The following is a 12,255-nucleotide window of genomic DNA, read 5'->3' as shown; positions in this document are numbered from 1 at the left end:
ATTTATCCATTCCGGTTGTGCGGCTGTCCAGGTTTTCTTGTTCTCTTCTACCTTTAAGAGGTTTAGAATGCCCTGAGGTGGGGTTTATGATCATGTGACTGCCATGATTGGCTGTCACGGCGATCACATGATCATAAACCCCACCCTACCTCCCCCGAAAGCGTTACTTACTAACGATCAAGATCACTCACCGATGTTTAGTGGCTGGTGTTGATAGACCAGCAAACAGTCATTTCCTACTGTAGCTCCGTAATGGTAGGTTTCCACACTCCTCCACTCTTAGTATTCCATATCCATATAATGATCAGCAGACAGGCATGTTTTGCAGAGCGCAATACTCTGTGGATCTGTAATGGATAATCCCAGCGATCCTCCACTCTTACCGATCAGTATCTCCAAGGAAGTGCAAATATGTGGAAAAGAAGCGCAGCATAGCATAAAATCCTTTTTAAAATCCTTGCTTTATTAAAATCACAGTACACTCACATGTGGAGGTGTCTTAGGACCTAGGTATATAAGCATAGATACATATACGAGCTTGTTCCGGATCTGTCAATACCGCAAGCAGACACCCGATGTAGCGTGGTAACGATAATTTTGATTTTGAGTATTTTGGGGTTTTTTTTTCATTTTTAGAAGAATTTGTTTCTACACATATACACATGGGTTTATTTGTTTTGGTATTTGTTAGGTTACATGTATATTTTGTTTTATAATTTCTTGATACAGAATTTCACATGTCATTATCACTGCAGGATCACTTATACTGGGTACTTGGATATAGAGATATCATTGTAAATTTATCACACACTTGAGATCATCACATTGATCATTTAATATACACCTGAACATATCGCTGTCGTTTCTCACTTTTTTTTATTGATGCCTGTGTAGGTTTTAGAGAGGTTTCTTTGTTACTTCCCACAACTCGGAACAGAAAGTAAGGAGGGCTCTCCCAACAGGGACAAAGACAAAAATAAAAACCTGACAAAGGGTCTAATCCTTCATGTACTCAAAAGACCAAGGACCCCATTTGGGTTCATGATCCAGTTTGAGAGATCAACTGCTCTTATGATCAATTCTTACTTACAAAATATAAAGTTCTTCTGGTCAATGTACATACTACTACATAGGTACCTATTAGTACATAAGTGAAGAAGGCTGGTAAATTAAACCTGACAAGTTCATACTGTATGTGAAGAATGTTGTGTGTTTCTTGCAAAACATTATGGATTCCTGAATAAATATTATTTTGTTACTCTTTTTTTCTTTTTTTTAAAAAAAAAAAATCAAATTGTTGTTACAGAAGCAACAACTTCAAGTATCCATGGTAAGCAAGGTAAGCAAATACATCAATTTACGTGGGTTTTAAATTTCATAAGAACTGAAACATACGCCGCGATCGTTAGAGCGAGAGCAATAATTCTAGCACTAGACCTCCTCTGTAACTCTAATCATGTAACCTGTTAATAAATTTAAAGTACTGAAGTTTGGCGCCATTCCACAAGTGTGCACAATTTTAAAGTGTGACATGTTAGGTATCTATTTACTAGGCAAAAAGTGTAAGCAAATAATTTCGCGCTGCTCACAAAATTAGCAGCTGACATACCACATTGGATAAATGGCAAACATAGACAGAAACAAAAAGTGTAGCTCTAAAAAGTGATGTGCCACAGACAATATGGATCAATTCTTACTTACAAAATATAAAGTTCTTCTGGTCAATGTACATACTACTACATAGGTACCTATTAGTACATAAGTGAAGAAGGCTGGTAAATTAAACCTGACAAGTGCATACTATATGTGAAGAATGTTGTGTGTTTCTTGCAAAACATTATGGATTCCTGAATAAATATTATTATGTTAATTTTTTTTTTCTTTTAAAAAAAAAAAAAATCAAATTGTTGTTACAGAAGCAACAACTTCAAGTATCCATGGTAAGCAAGGTAAGCAAATACATCAATTTACGTGGGTTTTATTTTTCAGAAGAACTGAAACATACGCCGCAATCGTTAAAGCAAGAGCAATAATTCTAGCACTAGACCTCCTCTGTAACTCTAATCATGTAACCTGTTAATAAATTTAAAGTTTCTCCTTTGGAGATTTATAAGTACTGAAGTTTGGCGCCATTCCACAGGTGTGCGCAGTTTTAAAGTGTGACATGTTAGGTATTTATTTACTTGGTGTAACATCATCTTTCACATTATCCAAAAAAATCGGGCTAATGTTAGTGTTGGTTTTTTTTATTCATTAAACAGTTTTTTTACCCCAAAAAAAAAAAAAAACAGACAAAGGTTCTAATCCTTTATATACTCAAAAGGCCAAGGACCCCATTTGGGTTCATGATCCAGTTTGAGAGATCAACTGCTCTTATGATCAATTCTTACTTACAAAATATAAAGTTCTTCTGGTCAATGTACATACTACTACTTAGGTACCTATTAGTACATAAGTGAAGAAGGCTGGTAAATTAAACCTGACAAGTGCATACTATATGTGAAGAATGTTGTGTGTTTCTTGCAAAACATTATGGATTCCTGAATAAATATTATTTTGTTACTCTTTTTTTCTTTTTCTTTTTTTTTTTTTTTTTTTTTTATCAAATTGTTGTTACAGAAGCAACAACTTCAAGTATCCATGGTAAGCAAGGTAAGCAAATACATCAATTTACGTGGGTTTTACATTTCAGAAGAACTCCTTCTAAAATTAATTTTGGGTTGAGCACTTGACCAAAGTTTTGTCTTTTACTTCTATAACCATGCCTCAAATACTTTCCAAATAGGGGTAATTTGGAGGGTATTTGTAGTGTCCTGGCATTTTAGGGCCTCACAAAATGAGATAGGCAGTCAGTACATCAGGACTGATTAGTTTTTAAATATAAGAATATACCATAGTTTGTAGAATCTATAGCTTTCATGCAGATTAAATATACATGTAATAATAATATACACGGACCTGGGTTACTTTTACTGAAGAAATGTAGCAAAATACATTTTGGCCTAAATTTATGAAGAAAGATTATTTATTTGCAAAAATATATGGCAAATACCAAGAAAATTTTTGTTTTTTTTCCAAATGTGTGGTATTCTTTCCTTTATGTATCAAAAAATGAAAAACCCAGTGGTGACTAAATACCACGCAAATAAAGCTTTATCTGTTTATAAAATTATATAAAATTACAGTGTTGCATGGCATGGAGTAATTGTCATTCAAAGTGTGACAGCGTCTAAATTTTAAAAATGGCCTGGATTAGAAGAGGATGAAACAGTCCGGACTTGAAGTGGTTAGAAAAGCATTATTTGTCTTATAGCAGAGAAAATAAGCTATAAAGATAAGCTATAATGTAATGATAGTGCATGTAATCATTACAGATATGGTGACTTTAGTGTATACAGAAGTTGTAAACTAGTCATTGAAAGAAATACAGGAGAAGTTGTAACAAAAAGAGTGATATGAAAGCAAAGTGTCAGTGGTGTAACAACACACAAATGTAATGCACTTTTTGGGGGGGTTGCATATGTTAGTACATTTTTCTTGTTGCTGTTTATTTGTTTCTAGGACCTCTTTTTGTGGCTTACTAGCTTTTTAAAAAAAAATTAAATTCAGTGAACCTCAAAATGACTGTGAGATGTTTAGGTTTACCTTGTTATTAGTACAGGGATATTATTTAATGTTCTTCTATTGCTGTGTCATTAAAACAGCAAAGCTTGATGATCAGGCACGTTAATCCTGTAACATGTTAGATAACTGCCAGGTTCTGTTATTTATATTGTATGTGTTAACACGTGGGTCAGATCTGAGCTTTGGAACATCAGTTGCTTAAAGTGATTGTAAAGTCTCATTTTTTTTTCCTATAATAATAACCAACATTTTATACTTACCTGCTCTGTTGCAGTGAATTTGCTCAGAACAGCCGGGATCCTCCTCTTCTCGGGTCCCTCTTCTGTGATCCTGGCCCCTGCCTCCTGCTCAGTGCCCCCACAGCAAGCAGATTGCTATGGGGCAACCAAGCCAAGTCACAGCTTCTTGTGTCCATTCAGACACAGAGCCCTGACCCAGCCCCGCCCCCTCCCCTGATTGGCTAGCTAACTTTGATTGACAGCAGCAACAGCCAGTGGTGCCGCTGTTTTGTCTCAGCCAATCAGGAAGGAGAATCTTAGATGGCTGAGACACTCATTAACATCACTGGACAGAGAGGGACCTCAGGTAGGTATTAGGGGGGCTGAGGGGGGCTGCTCCACACAGAAGGCTTTTTATCTTACTGCATAGAATGCAGTAAGATAAAAAAAACCTTCTGCCTTTACAACACCTTTAAAACCATCCCCAGATGGAAATTCAGTAGGTCATTTTTGGATAGAATGAGGAAGTGTTGGGGCCTTTGCCGTTTTTTTATTATGTATTGATAAAAATAAAATTGAGGTTGACAAAATAGTACTAATTTTAATACTGTCCAGCTGCTATCTAATTGAGGGACCTCAATAAAAATAAAAAAAGTGAAAAACTACAGCCCTATGTTCAAGTGTATATTAAATGATCAATCAATGCGATGATGTGTGATAAATTTACAATGATATCTCTATATCCTAGTACCAAGTATAAGTGATCCTGCAGTGATAATGACATGTGAAATTCTGTATCAAGAAATGATAAAACTTAGTGTAATACAATAAAATATACATGTAACCCAACAAATACCAAAACAAATAAACCCACGTGTATACGTGTAGAAAAAATCTTCTAAAAACGAAAAAAACCCCGAACTTATCAAAACAATCTGTGAAATGTTCTAACAAAAAATTTGTGAATACATAATCATATGTCCAAAAAATGTGCTTATCTAGAATTCCAAAATATAATTCTCCAATGCATATATGTCCAAATGTGACAACAATTAACAATGTAATCTTTCTTCTTATTACAAACACTGCATCTAGTGACTAATCCTACACTGCTTATGATCGAGATCACTCACCGATGTTTAGTGGCTGGTGTTAACAGACCAGTGGACAGTCATTTCCCACTGCAGGGCACAATAGTCTGTAGCTCCGTAATGGTAGGTTTCCACACTCCTCCACTCTTAGTATTCCATATCCATATAATGATCAGCAGACAGGCATGTTTTGCAGAGTGAAATATTCTGTGGATCTGTAATGGATAATCCCAGCGATCCATCACTCTTACCGATCAGTATCTCCAAGGAAGTGCAAATATGTGGAAAAGAAGCGCAGCATAGCATAAAATCCTTTTTAAAATCCTTGCTTTATTAAAATCACAGTACACTCACATGTGGAGGTGTCTTCGGACATAGGTATATAAGCATAGATACATATACGGGCTCGCTCCGGATCTGTCAATACCGCAAGCAGACACCCGATGTAGCGTGGTGACGATAATTTTGATTTTGAGCATTTTGTTTTTTTTCATTTTTAGAAGATTTTGTTTCTACACGTATACACATGGGTTTATTTGTTTTGGTATTTGTTAGGTTACATATATATTTTGTTTTTTTATAATTTCTTGATTCAAAATTTCACATGTCATTATCACTGCAGGATCACTTATACTGGGTACTTGGATAAAGAGATATCATTGTAAATTTATCACACACTTGAGATCATCACATTGATCATTTAATATACACCTGAACATAGCGCTGTCGTTTTTCACTTTTTTTTATTGATGCCTGTGTAGGTTTTAGAGAGGTTTTCTGTGTTACTTCCCACAACTCGGAACAGAAAGTAAGGGGGGCTCTCCCAACAGGGACAAAGACAAAAATAAAAACCTGACAAAGGGTCTAATCCTTCATGTACTCAAAAGACCAAAGACCCCATTTGGGTTCATGATCTAGTTTGAGAGATCAACTGCTCTTATGATCAATTATTACTTACAAAATATATGTATATTAGTACATAAGTGAAGAAGGCTGGTGAATTAAACCTGACAAGTTCATACTGTATGTGAAGAATGTTGTGTGTTTCTTGCAAAACATTATGAATTCCTAAATAAATATTATTATGTTACACTTTTTTTTTAAATTGTTGTTACAGAAGCAACAACTTCAAGTATCCATGTGAAACAAAGTAAGCAAATACATCAATTTACGTGGGTTTTAAATTTCAGAAGAACTCCTTCTAAAATTAATTTTGGGTTGAGCACTTGGTCAAAGTTTCGTCTTTTACTTCTATAACCATGCCTCAAATTGTCAAAGTTTTGACAAATTGAGATTCTTTTTGCAGACAAGTTTCTTGTGATGCCTGCAGAAATAAATATTTCATTTATTCTATCATGGAGAGTCCATTAGGAGGTCGGAAGTGATAAAATAGTTTAGCAGGTCAAATCAGAAGTTCATTAAAAAAAAAGCAAAACTTAGCCAATAAGATTAGCGTGGGTAGTGGAGGAGATCTTTTTTGAAGGCACTATTGTCTTTTTAGAGGGCCCCAAAAAGTTACAAACATCCCTCATCAGCTGCCAGTGCTTGGATTCAAAAAATTTACATTTTCACTGATTTGGGTGTCCGTTTATGAAGCAGTGAAATCTATTCACTGCTTCATTCTCCGGCATTCACAGTGAAGATCTTTCTCCTCTGTGTGCCTGTTTATGAAGCTTTGTAGATCGCTTCACCTTTGGAGGAGTGAAGAGATCTAAAAACGCTTCCAACAGTGGAGAACGGCCCCTGATACTGGAATCTTGTGAGACTTTACGAGATTACAGCACCAGAAATTCACTGAAACACAAACATGTCAGTTTATTAAGCAGTGATAAATTATCACCGCTCAAAACACGGACAGACGGCGTGGATTAATGTGAATAAAATGAGTCCCCCTACATTATATACATATGTATACACACACACATTATATATACATGTATATACACACACATATATATATATATATATATATATATATATATATATATATATACACATTCTATATATGTATATATATGTATACACATAAATATGACAGGGGGACATGCTTACAGTGTTGGGGGGTCTGAACGAGGCATAAGGAAGTTAAAAATCTTCCTCCTTCCCCCTCAGATCCCCCGAGATTCTCTCTTCACTCCCCGATTCACCACCTCTGAGCTGGTGAATCTGGGAGTGTGAATTCTGACACAGATCGCCAGTGAAGCGGTGAGATCACCGCTTCATAAACTGCCCGTTACTGTGTCATTCAATGAGGATTCTCTGTGTGTAGAGATAATCGGCGGGAGAACAAGTTCAAACATGTTCTCCCCCAATTATCACTGTTTCTTAAACTGTTTATGGACTGTGATCAGCGGTGATCCTTGGGATCACCTCTGATCACTGCTTCATAAACGGACACCTCGGTGTGGTAGTATTCATCATAATATTTTTCTCTTTGTATAAAAAACTGTTCTGTTAGACAAGCTAATTTATTTTTTAAGTGGCATAAAGTCACCATTTAGATACACAACCCCAAAAGCTAATGGGACACTGTTCTTCTTTAAACAAGACAAATTTAAATTATATTCTGTAATAAAGTATAGTCATTTGCATGAATTTACTTACAGTATTTATTTTATTTCTTATTCTTTTTTTTTTTTTTTTTTTTTTGGTGAAGCACAAAAACCTCCAACAAATCACAAAGGTAAGCATCATCTGATGGGTAGACTACAGAGTCAGGGCTGAGTCCTTCATTTGAATCTGTTACAACCCTGTCTGAAATTCATCATCTGACAGGGCAACTTTTTCAGAAAGACGTTTGTTAAAGCAAATCATAGTACAATTAGGGATGAGCCGAACACCCCCCCCCCGGTTCGGTTCGCACCAGAACCTGCGAACGGACTGAAACTTTGCATGAACATTAGAACCCCATTGAAGTCTATGGAACTCGAACGTTCAAAATCAAAAGTGCTAATTTTAAAGGCTAATTTGCATGGTATTGTCCTAAAAAGGATTTGGGGACCCGGGTCCTGCCCCAGGGGACATGTATCAATGCAAAAAAAAAGTTTTAAAAATGGCCGTTTTTTCGGGAGCACTGATTTTAATAATGCTTAAAGTGAAAAAAAAGTGAAATATTCCTTTAAATTTCGTACCTGGGGGGTGTCTATAGTATGCCTGTAAAGTGGCGCGTGTTTCCCGTGCTTAGAACAGTCCCTGCACAAAATGACATTTTCAAAGAAATAAAATTCATTTAAAACTGCTCGCGGCTTTAATGTAATGTCGGGTCCCGGCAATATGGATGAAAATCAGTGAGACAAACGGCATGGGTACCCCCCCCCCCCTAGTCCATTACCAGGCCCTTTGGGTCTTGTATGGATATTAAGGGGAACCCCGCACCCAAATTAAAAAAGGAAAGGCGTGGGGCCCCAGGCCCTATATACTCTGAACAGCAGTATACAGGCGGTGCAAACAAGACAGGGACTGTAGGTTTGTTGTTAAGTAGAATCTGTTTGTAATTTTGAACTGGTACATTTTTAAAGTGTAGCTCCAGCCAAAAAATCTATTTTCTATTGTAAGCTTTTTGGAAAACATAGGGAAGGGTTATCACCCCTATGACATTTGTTTTGCTGTCTGTGCTCCTCTTCAGAAGATTTCACCTCATTTTCTGTCCCAATGACAAATGTTTTTTGAAAATTTGGGGTTTTTAGTGAAACAAGGATTGGTGATAAAGCATCAATGGAGAGGAGACACATTTCTTCCATATTAACTCTTACAGGAGAGAATTTCCCTTCCTAGGGGTAGATTTCATCTCACTTCCTGTTGTCTCCTTCTGTTTGCAAGTAGGAGTCATTTGTAGGTTGGATGTTTGAAAGTAGGGGCCTGCCCTATATACTCTGCAGAAATTGTGGCCTTAGGTGTTGGTGTTGCCACAACACTGTAAGCCCTCACAGGGCCCTGCTGTGAAATATTAGATCAAGAATTGTAATTACATGCACCAGTTGAACAGGGGCAGAAAAATTGGGCCTTTGGTGGTGGTGGGGCTGGTGCCACAACACTGTAAGTCCTCACAGTTACTCTTGGTGGGTGCAGAAACGGGCCCTGCTGTGAAATATTAGATCAAGAATTGTAATTACATGTCCCTGTTGAACAGGGGCAGAAAAATTGGGCCTTAGGCATTGGTGCCTCAACACTTCAACCCCTCACAAATACTCTAGTTGGAGTGCAGGAACGAGCCCTGCTGGAAAGTATTGCATCAAAAATTGAAATTACACACCCCTGTTAAACAGAGGCTGAAAAATCAGGCCTTAGGCACTGGTGCTGGTGCCACAACACTGCAACCCCTCACAGATACTCTAGTTGGAGCGCAGGAACGAGCCCTGCAGCAAAGTATTGCATCAAAAAATGTAGTTACACACCCCTGTTAAACGGGGGCTGAAAAATTGGGCCTTAGGCACTGGTGCTGGTGCCACAACACTGCAACCCCTCACAGATACTCTAGTTGGAGCACAGGAATGAGCCCTGCTGCAAAGTATTGCATCAAAAACTGTAATTACACGCCCCTGTTAAACAAGGGAAGAAAAATTGGGCCTTAGCCACTGGTGGCGGCTCCCAGAACCAAAAATATTCTTACAAGCTATCAGCATGATCATTGAGGAGGAAGAGGATAGTCACTCAGCATAACAGGATAGTCACTCAGCATCAGCATAGGGAGTCTTGAAGGAATCTGACATTTCAGAAAAAATAATTTGGTTACATCAGGTTGGTATCTGGTGGTGATCCAAGACTGATTCATTTTTATGAAGGTTACAAAGACTCCAGCAGCACTGAATGTGCGTTCCGAAAGAACGCTGGATGCAGGACAGGCCAGTAGCTCAATTGCATACTGTGCAAGCTCTGGCCAGTGATCCATCCTCAAGACCCAGTAACCCAGAGGATTTTTGGTGGGAAAGGTGTCCAAGTCAGATCTTGCCCTAGGTATTCCTGCACCATGTAAAACAGACACTGGCGATGGTTGCTGGAACCGATCATACCTTGGGGCTGCGGACTAAAAAATTGTTTGAAAGCGTCGGTCAGACGGCCACCTTCTCCACCGCTCCTTCTTTGACTGACTTAAGCCTCAGCAACATGTTGTCCAGGAACAGGCGTTTGTTACCTCCCAGTCTCTGGGAACGCATTGCATAGGCCTTTCTGCAAGGCCTCCCGAAGATGTTTCATACTCTGCTCCCTCTGCGACGGCAAGATAAGGTCCGTAACCTTACCCTTGTAACGTGGATCAAGGAGGGTTACCAGCCAGTAACGATCCCTCTCCTTGATACCACAAATATGAGGATCCTTCCGCAGGCTTTGCAGGATCAGAGAGGCCATGCAGGTTTGCTGAGGCATTGGGTCCGGAGCCCTCTGGGTCACTAAGGATGACATGATCCGCAGCCACCTCCTTCCAGCCACGTACAAGTCCATGGGTTTCTTGTGACTGTAAATGATCCCTTAAAGACTGCTGCTGATGCTGAGTGCCAGGCTCCACCTCCATGCTGACACAATCCTCCTCTTCCTCGTCCTCTTCCTGTGTGATCGGCGGGAACGCAGGAACCCTTTCTGGATAAAGGGGGCCTTGAGAGCTAAGGAAGTCCTCCTCTTCCTGCCTCTGTTCTGCCTCAAGTGCCTGTCCATTATTCCACGCAGCATGTGCTCCAACAGGTGGATAAGGGGGACAGTGTCACTGATGCATGCACTGTCACTGCTCACCATCCTCGTGGCCTCCTCAAATGGTGACAGGACAGTGCATGCATCCCTGATCATGGCCCACTGGCGTTGGAAAAAAAAACAAGCTCCCCTGAGCCTGTCCTGGTGCCATAGTAGCAACAGGTACTCATTGATGGCCCTCTGCTGCATGTGCAGCCGCTGCAGCATGGCCAACGTTGAGTTCCACCTGGTGGGCATGTCACAGATTAGACGGTTCTTGGGCAGGTTAAATTCCTTTTGGAGGTCAGCCAGCCGAGCACTGGCATTATACGACCAGCGGAAATGCATACAGACTTTCCTGGCCTGCCTCAGGACATCCTGTAAGCCAGGGTACCTGCCCAAGAACCACTGCACCACCCAGTTAAGGATGTGAGCCAAACAGGACACATGGGTCAGTTGTCCCTGTCAGAGGGCGGAGAGGAGATTGGTGCCATTGTCGCAAACCTCCATTCCTTGCTTAAGCTGGCGTGGCGTCAACAACCTCTGAATCTGCCCCTGCAGAGCTGACAGAATCTCTGCCCCAGTGTGGCTCCTGTCCCCCAAGCACACCAGCTCAAGCGCCGCATGGCATCTTTTGGCCTGCGTACTTGCGTAGCCCCTTGAACGCCTACGGAGGACCGCTGGTTCTGAGGACAAAGCACAGGAAGAGGTCATGGAGGAAGGTAAAGAGGAGGGAGTGGAGAAGAGAGGTGTGTCAGAATCACCAGTAGTAGCATTTTGGAGGCATGGTGGTGGAACAACCTCCAATACTACTGCACCTTGTCCTGCATCCTTCCCAGCTGCCAGCAGAGTCACCCAATGCGCCGTGAAACTTAGGTAACATCCCTGTCCATGCCTGCTGGACCATGAGTCAGCGGTAATATGCACCTTAACGCTGACCGCCCTGTCCAGAGAGGCCAAGACATTGCCTTCCACATGCTGGTAGAGAGCCAGTGTCTTGCTGAGAAAGTTCCCTCGGTGGATAAGTTCCCCCATGTACTGCGCAGGCGCGGCACCTGCGCAGTACCAACTACTAGCAGCCGCCGGAGATAGCCGAACGACAAAATCTACAATCAGCTGTACACGGCGCCTGCGCTCTGGGTCCAGGTTCCTTCCCCACCATCCAAGTGGACCTAGAGGGGGAATCTAAAAGAGCTGAGCGAAGCAAGGACGTGCCCTAAGCGTTGCGAGCGAAGCAAGCCCGCGAGGGGCCCTCTTACAGGCGCCGTGTACAGCTGATTTTCCCCTATTTATCTTCGGCTATTTCCGCCGGATCCTACTGCGCAGGCGCAGCGCCTGCGCAGTAGAGGGGGGTACTTATCCGCCGAGCGGAACTTTCTCGGCAGAACACCGGAATCGCCTTTCATGAGAAAAAGTGGCGTTTGGGAACCTGCTACTGAGGAACCGCACATTCCACAAACTCACGGAAGGGGGCAGAGTCTACCAACTGAAAAGTTAGCAGTTGAAGTGCTAGCAATTTTGCCAAGCTAGCATTCAACCGCTGGGCATGTGGACTGCTGGGAGCGAACTTCTTTCTGTGGTGCAGCAGCTGGGGCAGGGAAATTTGCCTGGTACAATCTGACGTTGGTGTACCGATAGCAGATTGCCCACAAGTACTTGGCTGT

General features: G+C 40.8%; 1 protein-coding gene across 6 annotated transcripts in view; it reads left to right on the top strand.

Moving 5' to 3' along the window:
* Positions 1–12,255, top strand: part of EMCN (endomucin) — a 206,475-nt gene that overhangs the window by 128,794 nt on the left and 65,426 nt on the right. For all 6 annotated transcript variants that reach the window (XM_073601557.1, XM_073601565.1, XM_073601535.1 and 3 more), the window contains exons 6-7: positions 6,051–6,083; positions 7,590–7,616. In XM_073601557.1, the coding sequence (XP_073457658.1) occupies positions 6,051–6,083; positions 7,590–7,616 (60 nt within the window). The remainder of the gene's footprint in view (positions 1–6,050; positions 6,084–7,589; positions 7,617–12,255) is intronic.

This window comes from Aquarana catesbeiana, linkage group LG01 (assembly GCF_042186555.1).
Source record: "Aquarana catesbeiana isolate 2022-GZ linkage group LG01, ASM4218655v1, whole genome shotgun sequence".
In the NCBI taxonomy this organism is placed as follows: Eukaryota; Metazoa; Chordata; class Amphibia; order Anura; family Ranidae; genus Aquarana; species Aquarana catesbeiana.
The sequence above is the reverse complement of the archived record's forward strand: the minus strand, read 5'-3'. Positions and strand labels throughout refer to the sequence as shown.